We start from the raw sequence: 15,878 nt of genomic DNA, 5'->3' as shown, positions 1-15,878 counted from the left end.
CTCTTTCTCTCGCGATACCTCATTGATGCCTAGAGTTTGGGTCTTCTTCCGTTCTCATTGGCTGCGGAATGCAGTCAGGGAGCCGGGAAAGCGGCGGCGACGCCCCGCCCCTAAGCAGGAGCCAATCCTGAGAAGCCGAGGGACGACCCCGGAAGCGAGGTTCGCGACAGCGATGTTTCCCTTCTTTAAGGTGGGTAGCTCTTGCATGTCCCGGACCGCGCTCCTTGGTCCCCTCGCGCCACCTAAAAACTCCTGGGCCCTTGGGAGCGGGTCACCTGGCGACCCCGGCTGAGCCCTGCTGTTCTAGCCGCGTCGCGGGTCCGGGGTGGGGCTGGAGCGGCTTCTCCACTCTTGGCTGTTTGGAAGGCCGCAGGCGCGACTCCGGGCCTGGGAAATGACCAATCGGTGCCAGAGGGCCGGTACTAGGGGCTTTCTCCCTCACTCCCACTCCCCTGAGTTAGAGCATTCGGACCCTTTTACTCCCAGCTTCCCCTTCTTTTCACCCCTGGTTCCCGGGTTCAGCACGTCTGTATTGCTTTGTGCTGATAGCAGTAAAGTACAGTACAGTTAAAAAACAATGTGAAACTATTCAATGAAAAAATCTGACCTTTTAGTTCCACTGAAGCGTCCCTAATCTAGGGCAGGTTGTTTTAATCTGTACGAAGTTCGGTGCCTTCACCTGGAAAACGGGGTTTATGCCCGCATCTGTCACTGAGCTATTTCCGAGGAGTTGACAGTTTAGAGCTCTGTCGAAATGTGTTCTTTTAAGAAACATATCCTATTTCTTCCTGGTGGAGTATCATCAAGTCAGAATCTTAATCGATTTTTTAAAAATCCGGAGTCAGGGAGATGCACCTAGGTTTGACTCTTTAAATTAAATCTACCTGGGCGCCTGGGTGGCTCAGTGGGTTAAGCCACTGCCTTCGGCTCAGGTCATGATCCCAGGGTCCTGGGATCGAGTCCCGCATTGGGCTCTCTGCTCGGCAGGGAGCCTGCTTCCTCCTCTCTGTCTCTGCCTGCTGCTCTGCCTACTTGTGATCTCTCTCTGTCAAATAAATAAATAAATTCTTTTTAATAAATAAATAAATAAATAAATAAATTAAATCTACCTAAATTAAAAAAGAAATTTTATGTATGAGTTACTGTATCTGGAGCAGTAAATTCAGAATTTATTTTAAAAACTGGGGAGGGGGGTACAGAAAGGAAAGGGGAGGATAGATGTGCCTTATTACTTCTATTTTTGATTTAGTTAAATGAACTTTATCAGTATCTGTTCAGAGTGTTTAATGAACTGATATATGATCATTTTTGTTTTGCAACGTTCAGGGAGTAGTTTGATAGTGAAGTTAAAAATGAGAGTCCCAATGGGAGTTCCTACCTACAGGAAATCATAAAAATCATAAATACCGAGGAAAAAAATGGTGGTTACCAGAGGGAAGAGGGGTGGGAAGATAGACAAAATGAGTGAAAGGTTTGAGGAGGTACAAACTTCCAATTATAAAATGAGTAAGTCACAGAGATGAAAAGTACAGCATAGAGAATATAGCCAACAATACAGTAAGTGTAGTCAGTAATATAGTGTACTGTGGTGAGGGTCGAGTCATGTACAGAATTGTGGAATCACTGTGTTCGTACACATGAAACTAATATAACACTATATCAACAATACTTCAATAGTAAAAAGTGAAAATTCCAAGAGAACTAATAAAACATAAAGTAATTCTGTTGGGTATCAATAGACTCTGAAAAACCAGGCACGACTTGGAAATCACTTCGTACAATCATTACATTTTACAGCGAAGTAACAGGCCCAGAGACATTATTATTCACAAGTGATAAATTTAAACATAAGGGTAGTACTTTTGGCACTAATGATAAAATCTAATGCTACATTACGATTGAATACTGTTAAGCTTGTGAAATTAGAAAGAAATTAGTATCTTAAGGGAAGACTAATTCTGGAACTTCTCAGAATACATTCCAGACAAAATCAAGTGATAGGACTTTAATTAAATTTCATTCTACAAATATTGATTAGGACAGAAATATAAGTTAAATACAGACTCTATCCTTAAGCTTATAATTCTCTAAGGAAATAATTAGTGCTGAAATAAGACAATAGGTAGAACCAAAAAAGCAACTAGAGAGAAATCTAATTTGGAAGTTCAAGAAAGACTAATGAAAGAGATGACATCTGAGAAGAGCCTTGAAAGACTGATAAGATTTCAACAAATATAATTGGGAGCCTGAGAAATGGTATTTTTAAAAGATACTTACTAGTTATTTGCGTTTTTAAAAATTGGTTAAGATTTAATAAGCTGTGCAACTTTTTTTTAAGATTTTATTTACTTATTTGACAGAGAGAGAGATCACAAGTAGGCAGAGAGGCAGGCAGAGAGAGAGAGGAGGAAGCGGGCTCCCTGCTGAGCAGAGAGCCCGATGCGGGACTTGATGCAGGGCTCCATCCCAGGACCTGAGATCATGACCTGAGCCGAAGGCAGCGGCTTAACCCACTGAGCCACCCAAGCGCCCCAAAGCTGTGCAACTCTTAAAACTGATAACTGGTTTATAAATTAATGTGGCAGCTTCACTAAATAAATGTCCCTTCCTTCAAGAAGCCTTCTCTAATCCTTTAGGATTGGATTAACCCTCTTGTATATCATTGTATCTGGACGGAGTCCTGTCATAGCACACATCGCGCTGTTGTTTCTAGTCACCTCCAATAGAGAATAACCTTTCTGAGGTTAAGACATGAATCTCGTTCATTATTGAATCCCAATACCCGAAGACTGGCACAGACCAGGCATTCTATTCATATTTGTTGAAGGGAGTGAATGACAGCCGAAATTTAGTTCCAGACAAGAAGCCAACTAAAAATTATAGTTGTCTTTCAAGGAATGGGACTCCTTTTTAAAGCAGTGTATTTTCCCAACCCTGAAATTATTAAAGTAGAAATAGGATCATTATTATAGATGTGTTAATAAAGATATCTGCACTGATGAGAGATTTATACAGGTATCCTTGGGGCTATTCCATCCCTAAGAATGTCTAATTCTTTGAAGTAATTTATTAGAAACTAAAAGTTTTTATTTCTGCTTTATATCATCTATGTGTCTAGTTTATAAAAATCATGAATGTGCTGGTCTTTTTAATTATGATTTAAAAGCCTTAAGCATTTATCACTCTTCATATAATACAGTAGTATCGAAACCAATAGATTCAGAATAATATAACCATTGGCTTAGTAGAAGAAAACAACAACAACAAAAATAAAGTTTTAACCATTAAAAGTATAGATAACAAATTTCAGTGCTGGTATTTAGAGAATGTAGACTACCAGTAAAACCAAAAAGTCTAGATGGGTTTATTGTGTATGTTTGCAAGACTTATCTATGCTGTTGACAAACAATTACTGTTTTGCTAATAATTTTTGTGTTTGTGTTTCCAGATCTTGGTGGATAAAATAAAGCAGACATAATTCATCTCTAGAAAGATTATTTATACCCTGGCATTTGAAATGTTTTATATTTAGTGTCATAGGAAAAATGGAAAAAGGGAAAGTAAATAGTGATGGAAAACCAGACCCAGAAAATTCCCTGGACTTTTCTGAACACTTTAACCAGCTTGAATTGTTGGAAACACATGGGCACCTTATTCCCACTGGTACCCAAAGTCTCTGGGTAGGGAATTCTGATGAAGACGAGGAACAAGATGAAAAAACTGAAGAGTGGTATCAATTGCAAGAAAAAAAGATGGAAAAAGATCCAAGCAAATTGCTTCTTTGGGCCGCAGAAAAAAATCGGGTAAAAAAAAACAAACAAACAACAATTAAAGAGGAAACCATAATATAATAAGAGAAGTACTGGATTCAGAGCCAGAAGACCTGTCCCTGAACCTCTATTTGGTTTGTGACTTTGGGCAAATCCTACCATTCCTGAACCTCTATTTTCTTACCTATAAAAATGGCCATGATAATACCTTTATCTTTTATACAGGATTTGAGGATCAAATGAGGTAATGTCCATGAAAGGACATAGATAGTCACAAAGCGTCCTATTGGGTATTATTTGGGAGTTTAAGGGATAATTATGCAGTTAGCAAGAAATCACCTATTTTTTTTTTTGAAGATTTTATTTACTTATTTGACAGAGGGAGATCACAAGTAGGCAGAGAGCAAGAGAGAGGGAAGCAGGCTCCCTGCTGAGCAGAGAGCCCGATGCAGGACTCAATCCCAGGACCCTGAGATCATTACCTGACCCCAAGGCAGCAGCTTAACCCACTGAGCCACCCAGGTGCCCCGAAATCACCTATATTTTTAAAAACATTTATATTAAGTCGTTAAGATCTTCCTAGAGACAACTATCATTTAGAAGAGGGAGGATGGGAATTAACATGTTTTGAATATCAACTATACCATATGCTTTATTATATTATTTGACTTAATCCTCATCTATCCCCACAAGATAAGTAATATTCTTCCCTTTTACAGTTTAAGAAAATGGGATTCAGGAATATTAATTTGCCCAATATTATGTAAGTAGTATCATCAAATGGATTCTTCCTGCTCAGCCACTTCTTCGTTTTACTAAGTTCTTCCATATCGGTGGTAGCAAATTAATAACTGAAAAGCATTGCATTTTTGGATAACTTTTTCATCCAGGAGCACACTGTATCCCACCAGAGATCCAAAGACCAAACTGAAAATCACTTACTGAAAACATGTTTCCAAGGTTGTTTTAGTAGGAAGGAATTGAGCTCCTTAATCTCTAGATTTCCTTGTTACCATTGTATTCTTCTGATAAGTTTATTTTTCAAAGCTTTATGCACTATGCATATTGGTACCATAATCCTACTGTAGAAAAATCAGTTATTAATGTTTTCACTAATGAAGTGTAAAATACTGAATACAATTATGGTCTGTGTTATTTCTCTAGGACTAAAGCCTAGATGCCGTGGGCCTTAACTGGACCAGGAGTAAATGTGTGATTGTCATACATCTGATACTGATACTTGGTTTTCAGAGAGAGTCACATTCTTAGAAGCAAGAGTGTGGTTAACACTAATGGGTTCATTCTTAAATCTGTAGCCCTCTGTCCCCAAAATAAATCTTAAATCATTTTTATCTTAAAAGTCCTCTGCTAACAAGTTTTTGTGGAGCTCAAATAAATTTAACACCACTGGGCAGTTTAGTTTGCTTCATGTACTGTTTTGGTCACGCTGGGTTTTGAAAAGATCCTTTTCCTTCTCAGCTTACTACAGTGCGGAGACTACTGTCTGAAAAGGCCACCCATGTGAACACTAGAGACGAAGATGAATATACCCCTCTCCATCGAGCAGCCTACAGTGGACACTTAGATGTGGTACGCGAGCTGATTGCACAAGGGGCAGATGTCCACGCGGTGACTGTGGATGGCTGGACGCCGCTGCACAGTGCTTGTAAGTGGAATAACACCAGAGTCGCTTCTTTCTTACTCCAGCATGATGCAGATATCAACGCCCAAACAAAAGGCCTCCTGACCCCCTTACACCTCGCCGCTGGGAATAGGGACAGCAAAGATACCCTGGAGCTCCTCCTCATGAACCGCTACATCAAACCGGGTCTGAAGAACAACTTGGAAGAAACGGCCTTTGATATTGCCAGGCGGACAAGTGTCTATCACTACCTCTTTGAAATTGTGGAAGGCTGCACAAATTCTTCACCTCAGCCATAACGGTTCTAATAATCCTCTGAAGTTTCCAAGTACCAGTGCCTCCTTTGTGTGAGATAGGACATATGCCCATGATACAAAGTTGACATCAAAAGTTTTGCAACAGAAATTCAGTGGTACACATTCGAATGCCCTTCCCAGTGAAATGCCTAACCTTGATGTCAAAATGTATTTGAAAGTTGTTTGGCTATACCTTTACTGATCTATGTGGACTTTGTAATTTTTATCAGAAATAATTTTAACACGCTTCTACTTAACAACTTGTAACAGGTTGTACAGAAAAACTAATGATATTTTTGGTGCTGATCCAAGAGAAGTGTATTTTTAAATACAGCCCCCCGCCCCATCCTGGGTCTTCGTGCAGTATTTAGTATATTGACATGTATTTTTATAAGGTGAGGTAACTCAGAATTTAATTGAAAAATCTCAAGTATACTGGTGCAGTTCAGCCATCTCCACATCACGATAGCCATTTGCTTTGATTTTAAATGGTAAGAACTCAATTTTTAGTGACTTGAATGGTCACAAGTTTAAAAAAACATTAAAGAAGATTAGATCTTTATCTTTTAGAGTGTAGACCATTTTCAGCAAAGTAGTTAACTAAAGTGTTTAGCCCGTGAATGTTACATAACTGCCTCCGCAACCACAGTTCACACAATCCTGTGGACGGCCCTACCTCACCCTGGTCAACCCACACGATCCTTCTTCCATTGGTTGAGTAGGCGTGACCTTTCAGACATGCGCACAACTCTACCTTGGTCCAAGTGATCGTACTATATGTGCTCACCAACTGGTTTTACCTGCCTAATCCTGTTGTTTGGGGCACTGCTCAGATGGTCTCTCTAGTTCACAGGAAGTCTCGGTTTTCCAAGGTCCTCCTTTTATATGAATCCTACAAAGGCAAAGAGACGAGGGAAAAGGAATTCGAAGAGTGAAAGGATAATGATTATATTGGGGCTAGATTATAAGTGGCTCAGGTTTTAAAAAAGCCACAGTGTGGATAGTGACACGAGCATAAATAGAAATATTCAGAAAAAAATAAAAGTTTTGAACAACAAAAATGACACCAATTCTCTCTCTCTCTCTCTCTCTCTCATTCTTTTTTTTTTGATCAGCACAGATCTTCCTTGGATCCATAACCTATGTATTCATCGAACATATATTGATTAACTACTGTCTCAGTCTCTCCAGCAGGAGTTTCCCACTGACCGCCTACCCTTTCTGTGACTGTTCCTGAAGGGTTGTCTCTTAACTTCTTAACACCAGAACTGACATGCTAATGGGAAGGAAACTAAACCAATGAGCCTTTTCTTCAGTTGTTTATTCACCAAAGTTTGTCTCTTTGAGCCAGTCCATGTGAGCCAATCACTACGGACTAATAATGTTACTTAATCAACTATGTTTGGTGGTTTTGGGGTTAAAAAAAAATGAATCATCTCAGAAAAGTTAATTACTAACTGAATCATCATGACAAACAGGATTCAAGAATTAGGATAGCTTTAATTATTTTGTGGTCTCTGGCTAGGAGATGCCTCAGTTTCAGAGTACCAATGTCTATGAAATGTACTGGGCCCAGGGCGCCTGGGTGGCTCAGTCATTGAAGCATCTGACTCTTGATTTTGACTCAGGTCATAATCTCAGAGAGGTGAGATTGAGCCCTGTGTTGGGCTCTGTGCTGGGTATGGGGCCTGCTTAAGATTCTCTCCTTCTCCCTCTGCCTTTTCCCGTCCCTGTATAGGCACACACTCTCTCAAAAAAAAAGTGGCCCAATTTGAGGATAGCAGATGACAGGTACAGCTGACAGGCAGTGACAATAGAATAGGACCCCTTCTATCCTAGCAGACTGCTAAACAAGCTACCTGCTTACCTGAAAGTTAGAGTCTGTGACTCCTTTCTTACTTTGGAAATAAGTTGCATCCATGATTTTACATAAGAGACCTCCTTACTTACAATAAGGAGCTGAGATGTGACTCACTACTCCCTTGGTTTCAGGCCTGAACATTCAACCAGTGCTGAGAAGCAAACTCCACATAAAAGAAATCCTTTCCGTCTCAGCACAGAATTTGTGTTGTTTGCTTCCTTTGTACTTTTCCTTAGGAAAGTGTTTTCCTATCCACAGAAGGCATTCACTAATCATGCTTTTGACTCTTTTACTTACCTGTATCTTCCACTTTGCTTTAAGAAGCCTTAAAAAAAAACAAAACAAAACAAACAAACAAAAAAAATCGGTTTGCAAAGAAAATTTTCTCTAATCTGGGAGAGTTTATCCAAAAACTGTTTTTCATAACTGGCTTTAGCTTATATGCTTCAGGAAAGGTGACTGTCATTGTTCAAGGAGTACATCATAATTCACAGGCTCACAAATGAAATGAGTTGGCTTTGCGCTTCTAAATCTTAAATATGCTCCTACAGGGAGCTCTCTGACCCACTATCTACCATGGTGATGGGATGTAGACTTTATTCTATGGATGCACTCACTTATTTCTCTTCATTGGCATTTATTATGACAAAAATCCAAATGCCTCCATTCCTGGAAACACTAAATCCCATTTTCAAAGGTCCCTTTCAGGCATCAGAGGTCTCCAACAAATGGGAAAATCCGAAGGGGTGGGGGGAAAGCAAAAGGATGTTAGCAAATAATTAAAAGGACTGAGAGGAAATGAGTTTCTGAAAGAAAATGGGTTTCCTGTACCCAGGGCTGAGAAGCTGAGAGTGGCTTATTTTTTGTTCTCTATACAGCTCCTCAATGCCTATTACCTGAGTTCCTCTTTAAATTCATACCTAATTTCACCCCTTTCAGGATGAGTCTTACTAATGTTGACCAAGTGGAATAAAAACACAAAAACTCTCATATTTGGTTCATCACTGATTACCCAGTCAATGCTCAGGTACATCTAATAGCCATCATTATGAATTTAATGACATGGTCACATTTGCCAGTGGATCTTAGAGAAGCAGGCGCTTTATAGGCTAGAAAATCTGCTTAATGAAATAATAAATTCTAAAAGCAAACTGCTACCCAATTTGGGTTTTTTTTTTTTTTTTTTCTTTATCTCATATTGTAAGGACTTACTTAGCAAGAGGCTTTCATTAAAATTAAACTGTCCCTGCTCCCCTTCCCCCAGGGGATTTACTTGGGGACAAGCCCCGGAAACCAGCTTCAGGTAACAAAGCCCAGACACAAAGGTGGGTCAGGTGGAGACTCTGATCAGTTGGGGGGTGGGGGGGGATGCATACTGTCTCCCTGGTTACTAAGGAGTTTGGGCCCCGCCCTTTGGGAGCCTTTTTGGCGCCAATCCCAATCAAGGTGTAATAGGCTGGTTTAAATGTCTACTAGGGTGAACTGTAACTCAATTGGTCACCTAGCATCATTGTGGAGTTTCCTGTGTGTGTTACAATCTCATTGGCCACCTGTGCGTGGCCAGGCCTGACCGCATGGCCTTTGCTCTTAAAAGCTAGTCTGTGAAACAGAAAAGGGTCGCCCTCTCTTGTAAGAGGTGCGGCCCCAAACGTTCGGTTAGATTCTTGATGCCTGGCATGAAATAAAGCTTTGCTTGACCTTCGCTTTATATCAGTCTCGCTCCTTTAATCACATACCCATTATTGGAGCATAAAATTTGGGGGGTTTTGCCTGGGATTAAATGGCGAGAACTGAGCCAGCATCAGAATTTCTGGGAAAAGCCTTGAGGTAAGATCTCACAGATTTTACTCTATGGGATCCACCGATCCCCAGGTGCTCTGTGAGATTTGTCTGTGTCTGGGAGGAGCTCCAGGTATAGCCCACCAGGGTGAAGCCGGACGCGGCCATGCTCCCCACGGCTGGAGAGGATGCCGGGACGCCCCTTCCCTCCACTGGTAGATCGCCAGGGGGTTCGAGTCCCCCTAGTCAGTCAGGGAGTTCGAGTCCCCCTAGGAGGTATCCTCAGGTTCTGAAAAGCTGGGCCTGCGGTTGTCTTTGTTTTGTCTTTTCGTTGTCTGTTCTGTTGTTCATTCTGTTTGCAGGGGATGGAGAAAATTCCCACCAGCAGCAAGATCTGGGTGAGGACAGCTGGGCCTGCAGTTGTATTTGTCTTGTCTTTTTGTTGTCTGTTGTGTTGTTAATTATGTTTGGAGAAATGAGGCAAGTGGGGAGTAAGGGACCTATGACACCCTGAAGTCTTGTTCTCCAGCATTTTAAGGATTTTCAAAGTAAAGCCACCCAGTCAGGTGACAAGGTTTATCCAGGAAAACTAAAAACACTCTGCCAATTAGAGTGGCCCGTTTCCTCCACAGGGTGGCCGCCGGAAGGAACGTTTGTCTTGGCTCAAATCTACTCTACTCAGAGCAAGGTCTTCGATCTCCGTCAAGACCAAATACCGTACATCGTGGCCTGGCGATATCTGGTAGAAGAGCCACCGTCATGGCTCAAGTCTCACCTTCTCCCCACTAACGAAACCATCTCTCTCCCCCTAAGGCAGGTTGGATCACCAAAACTGGAACAAAAAGAGGAGGGGGAATCCAGGAAGAAGACCATCCTACCTCCGTCAGCTGTGGAGAATGTGGAATTTCCCCCCTTTTATCTGACCCCTAAAGCTGACTTTCCGTCCCAGGACACCCTTACTAGTCCACCTCATATGCGGTCAGGGTCCACCTTTGGGACCACCAAGCAGGAAGACTGCCCTGAATCTCCCCCTTTCTTCTATCCCCTTTTAACTCCCTTCACCTCACCGGCTCCATCGGCTGCTCCCAAGCTGCCTCTCCATGAGGTTGCTCCACCGGACGGAAGAGGGCGCCCCTACCTAACCTATATCCCTTTCTCCTCTTCTGTTATCTATAACTGGAAGGCCCAACAGAAATCCTTTTCTGTCCACCCTCAGGATTTAATCAGTCTTTTGGAGACTGCCTTTCTTACTCACCAGCCCACCTGGATGGATATTCAACAACTCCTTATGGCCCTCTTTAGCGCGGAAGAGAGGGATCGCATTGGGCGAGAAACCCGTAAGATGATAAATGAGAGACTTGGCAGGGACCTTGATCCCCAGCGAATGGAGGACTACTGCCCAAGGGAACCCCCCGACTGGGATCCAAACTCCAGTGAAGGTAAGGAGAGCCTACGCTTCTACCGCCAGGCTCTGCTGGGAGGCCTCCGTGCAGCTGCAAGGAGACCCATACATTTATCTAAAATTAGTGCAGTGACTCCAGGTAAGAATGCGTCTCCAGGAGCTTTCCTAGAAAGGGTTATTGAAGCCTATAAAATGTATAGCCCGATCGACCCTGAGGCGCCCGAAAATCAGAGGGCAGTGAATCTTGCTTTTGCTAGTCAGTCAGCCCCAGATATAAGGAGGAAACTTCAGAAAAGTGAGGGATTTGAAGGAAAGAATCTGACTGAGTTAGTGGGAATAGCAGAAAAGGTGTTTAGCAACAGGGATGCACAGGAAGAGGAAAGACAGACAAAAAAGCTGGGTAAGGTTTTGGCACTGCATGAAGCGGGGAAGAAACGGGGGTGGGGGAGGTCAATGGAAAGGGAGAAGGCAGGTAGGGGATAGCCAATGGAGGGAAAAGTCTAAGCACAGAGAAAGCAGGCAGGAAGACTTAGATTCAGATCAGTGCGCTTATTGTAAGGAAAAAGGACATTGGGCCAGGGAGTGCCCCAAAAAGAAGACAGCAATGCTGGCCACTAGAGACTGAAGGGGCCGTGGTTCGGAGCCCCTCCCCGAACCTCGGGTAAAAATTGAAGTGAAGGGAAAATCAATTGTTTTTTTTTTTTTTTTTTTAGTGGACACGGGAGCCCAATTTTCATCATTACTTAAACCCATGGGGAAACTATCCGGAGAGGAAGTCTGGGTGCAAGGAGCAAACAGCATGGAAAAACATAAATGGACAACAGAAAGGACTTTAAATTTGGCCTCAGGAGTAGTCAAACATCGATTCTTGGTCTTCCCTAATGCCCCTTATAACTTAATGGGAAGGGATCTCCTCCAAAATTACGAGCTGGCATTCAGTTCTCCGAAGGAGATCTGACCCTAACCTTGGGACATCCCACGGTGCAGATATTCATGGCAGCAGTAGATGAATACCTCCTTTATGAGCCAGTCTCGAAACCAGAGGAGGAAAGGGGGGGGAGCCTTCTCCAAACCGTACAGGCTGAGTTTCCCGAAGTCTGGGCAGAAAGGAACCCCCTGGCTTAGCCAAGGAGCGGCCTCCAGTGGTGGTACAGTTAAAAGCGACGGCCACAGCTGTTCCCATCCGGCAGTACTCCCTCCCCTGGGAAACAAAGGAAGGGATCAGGAAGCACATTACCCGCCTCGGGGAGGCGGGATCCTAGTTCCTTGCAAGTCTCCAGGGAACATTCCTTTGCTGCCCCTCAAAAAGGACGAAACTGGGGAATACCGACCCGTTCAGGACTTGCCTGAATAATAATAAATGGGTTGAAGATATCCACCCTACAGGGCCTAACCCCTATACCCTACTCTCCCTTCTGGGCCCCAGAAGAACGGTCTATACCGTCTTAGATCTCAAGGATGCATTTTTCAGCATACCTTTAGCGAGGGAATCTCAGCCTCTTTTTGCTTTTGAGTGGTCCAACCCAGAGGAGGGATTCCAAGGCCAGCTCACCTGGACAAGACTTCCCCAAGGATTCAAGAACTCACCCATCATCTGCAATGAGGCCCTACATGAGGATTTGCGTGAGTACAGAACCTCCAACCCGGGAGTCACTCTGTTACAGTATGTTGATGATTTGGTGATAGCTGCTGAGGACTAGGAGTCATGCTTGCAGGGGACAAGAGCTCTCTTACGAACTCTGCAGGAAAAAGGGTATTGGGTGTCAGCAAAGAAAGCACAGCTCTGTCAGAGCCGTGCCACTTACTTGGACTTTGATCTCCACGAGGGAGTGTGTTCGCTGAGTCCAGGAAACAGGTGATCACCCGATACCCCCACCCCACCACGCCCCGACAAGTGAGGGAGTTTCTTGGGACGGTGGGCTACCGTAGACTGTAGATACCGCGGTTTGCGGAGATTGCCCCACTTCTCTACAAACTGACTAAGGGAGGGCTCACCATGATAGAATGGACAGCTGAGGCAGAAAGAGCATTTCAGGAATTACAAACAGCCTTACTGAGTGCCCCAGCATTGGTTATCCCAGATGTTACCAAGCCCTTCCACTTGTAGGTGGATGAAAAGGCAGGGGTGGCCAAAGGAGTTTTGACTCAGACTCTAGGGCCCTGGAAAAGGCCAGTAGCCTATCTTAGCAAGATCCAATAGCGGCCGGCTTCCCCCCTTGCCTCTGCATAATTGCTGCCATGGCCCTCCTGGTCAAGGATGCAAGTAAATTGACTCTGGGTCAAAATCTCATCCTGACCACCACCCACGCTATCAACAGCCTTCTCCGGACCCCACCAGACCGCAGAATAACAAATGCCCAAGTGACAGGATATCAGGCCCTCCTCCTCAACAAACCAAAAGTGACCTTCCGGCTCCTGGCAGTGCTAAATCCAGCCACGCTGCTGCCAGAGGAGCTGACTGACCACTCACACGACTGCAGGGAGGTCCTAACACAAGTCACAGGAATGAATAAGGCTGGACCTCAGAGACATGGCCCTTCCCGGTGCAGAGATGACTGTTCACGGATGGGAGTAGTTACATGGTTGATGGAAAGAGGTACGCGGGAGCTGCGGTGGTTTCCACTGAGCAGGAACTCTGGGCAACAACCTTGCCCGATGGAACGTCGGCGCAGAAAGCAGAGCTGATTGCACTCACCAAGGCACTGCAGATGGCCAAGGGTAAAACCGCCAACATCTATACGGACAGCAGGTACGCCTTTGCTACTCTCCATATACATGGGGCTATTTATAAAGAAAGGGGTCTATTAACAGCAGAAGAAAAAGAAATTAAAAATAGAGGAGAGAGATTGGCGCTCCTCCAGGCTATTTAGGACCCAAGAGAGGTGGCCCTTATGCATTGCCCAAAAGGGGACTGATCTGATTTCAAAAGGAAACCAATTAGCAGATCAGGCTGCGAAGCAAGCAGCTCGAGGAATAGCACAAGAGCTGGTTACACTCCCAGCTCCGGCCCTACCAGAAAAACCAAACTATTCAGAGGAAGATTTAAAATATTTACAGAAGTGGACTAAATTAGACTATGAAGGGGACTGAGCTAAGACTAGAACAGCAAAGTTAATTCTTCCTTGAAGACTAGGAAGAAAATTAGTAAGCCAAATACATCAGGGCACTCATCTGGGGACACGCAAACTTAAGGAGCTTATGGGCAAGTGGTTCCAGATTTCTTAATTAGGGCGTATGGCTCAGGATGTGGTTGATAGATGTGCTCAATGCCAGGCAGTCAATGTGGGAGGAACTAGAATGGGAAGAGGGAAAAGAGAAAGAGGTAAAGAACCAGGAATTTGGGGCACCTGGGTGGCTCAGTGGGTTAAAGCCTCTGCCTTCGGCCCAGGGTCCTGGGATCAAGCCCCACATCAGGCTCTCTGCTCAGCAGAAAGCCTGCTTTCCTCTCTCTCTCTCTCTCTCTCTCGACTGCCTCTCTGCCTACTTGTGATCTCTGTCTGTCTAATAAATAAATAAAAATATTAAAAAAAAAAGAACCAGGAATTTATTGGGAAATAGATTTTACAGAGATGAAACCGGGAAAATATGGGCACAGTATATGTTAGTTTTTGTAGATAACCTTTTCAGGCTGGGTGGAAGCTTTTTCTGCCAAACATGAGATGGCAGGAGTGGTAGCCAAAAAGCTACTGGAAGAAATAATTCCTAGGTTCGGGCTGCCTCTCGAGATCAGGTCAGACAACGGCCCTGCATCTATGAGTTCAGTCTCACAGGCATTGGCCAAGGCCGTGGGCACTAATTTGAAACTACATTGTGCCTACCGCCCGGCCCCGGAGCTCCAGGCAAGTAGAGAATGAACTGGACTCTTAAAGAGACCTTGACAAAGTTAATTCTGGAGACTGGCGGTGGGTGGGTAGATCTCCTTCCCTTCGCCCTACTCAGGGCGCGATGTACACCCTACTTAAATAAGGTGACCCCATTTGAAACCATGTTCGGGAGACCCCCCCCCACCCACTGCCCCCCCCCCATCACAAGAGGTTGCTATAGCAGAAATGACTGACCAGTCTGTACTCCAGTCACTGCAGGCATTACAGTCTGTCTTAAAAAGAGCCCATGCAGGGATCCGGACTGCACACACTGGGACGGAGACAGAGGTGGAGCCACATGCCTACCAACCTGGGGATTTGGTTTGGATACGTCGTCACCAAGTGGGAAACCTGGAGCCTCCCTGGAAGGGATTGTTTACTGTCATCCTGACCACCCCCATGGCAATAAAAGTAGAAGGCATCAGGGCCTGGATTCACGCGGGTCATGTCAAACGAGCCGAGGTCAAGAACGCCCCCCAGAGATGGATGCTGCTGCCGATGGGCCCCACCGATCGTGGACTAAAACTAAGACTCAAAAAACAGTAAGTTCATTAAATTCATTGTTGCCCCTGTTGTTAATATATGGGGGAGGGGAGGATATAAACAATTGCAAATAAAAAGGGGGGCTTAACTCACTGTCTCTAATAAAAGGAGGGTATAGAACTAGCTAAAAAGTCAAAGATTTGACTAGTCTCCAAGAAAAGGGGGGGAATGTAAGGACTTACTTAGCAAGAGGCTTTCATTAAAGTTAAACTGTCCCTGCTCCCCTTCCCCCAGGGGATTTACTTTAAAAAGAAAAAAAAAGTCCAGGAAACCAGCTTCCGGTAACCAAGCCCAGATACAAGGGTGGATCAGGCCAGGTGGAGACATCCGATCAGTGGAGGGTTGCATACTGTCTCCCTAGCTACCAAGGAGCAGGGACCCCCGCCCTTTGGGAACCCTTTTGGCACCAATCCTAATCAAGGTGTAATAGGCTGGGTCAAATTTCTACTAGGGTAAATTGTAACTCAATTGGTCACCTAGCATCACTGTGCAGTTTCCTGTGTGTGTTACAATCTCATTGGCCACCTGTGCATGGCCAGGCCTGACTGCATGGCCTTTGCCCTTAAAAGCTAGTCTGTGAAACAGGAGGGTCACCCTCTCTTGTGAAGGTGCCTCCCTGAACGTTCAGTTAGATTCTTGATGCTTGGTGCAAAGTAAAGCTTTGACCTTTGCTTTTTTTTTTTTTTTTTTAAAGATTTTATTTATTTGACAGAGATCACAAG

The 15,878-nt window shown here is 44.1% G+C and overlaps 1 protein-coding gene across 2 annotated transcripts; it reads left to right on the top strand.

The window, feature by feature from the left end:
* Window positions 1–25: 25 nt before the first annotated feature.
* On the top strand, window positions 26–6,769 carry ANKRD49 (ankyrin repeat domain 49). 2 transcript variants are annotated; one of them, XM_044258298.1, is made up of 3 exons: window positions 94–190; window positions 3,449–3,803; window positions 5,250–6,769. In XM_044258298.1, the coding sequence occupies exons 2-3, from the start codon at window positions 3,546–3,548 to the stop codon at window positions 5,709–5,711; spliced, it is 720 nt and encodes a 239-aa protein (XP_044114233.1). In that variant the 5' UTR covers window positions 94–190; window positions 3,449–3,545; the 3' UTR covers window positions 5,712–6,769. The 2 variants fall into 2 exon arrangements, with proteins under 2 accessions (XP_044114234.1, XP_044114233.1); XM_044258299.1 differs by lacking the exon at window positions 3,449–3,803 and having other exon boundaries at window positions 26–190.
* The last annotated feature ends 9,109 nt before the right edge of the window (window positions 6,770–15,878 follow it).

Source organism: Neovison vison, chromosome 7 (assembly GCF_020171115.1).
Source record: "Neovison vison isolate M4711 chromosome 7, ASM_NN_V1, whole genome shotgun sequence".
Classification (NCBI taxonomy): Eukaryota; Metazoa; Chordata; class Mammalia; order Carnivora; family Mustelidae; genus Neogale; species Neogale vison.
Note: the sequence above shows the minus strand (reverse complement) of the source record. Positions and strands in the feature narration are given on the sequence as shown.

Excerpts from the sequence above, each read along its gene's own strand:
- ANKRD49 (XM_044258298.1), top strand. The coding sequence starts at position 3,546 with ATGGAAAAAGGGAAAGTAAATAGTGATGGAAAACCAGACCCAGAAAAT. Across the intron at positions 3,804-5,249 it reads GGGCCGCAGAAAAAAATCGG|CTTACTACAGTGCGGAGACT; the intron begins GTAAAAAAAAAC and ends TTTCCTTCTCAG.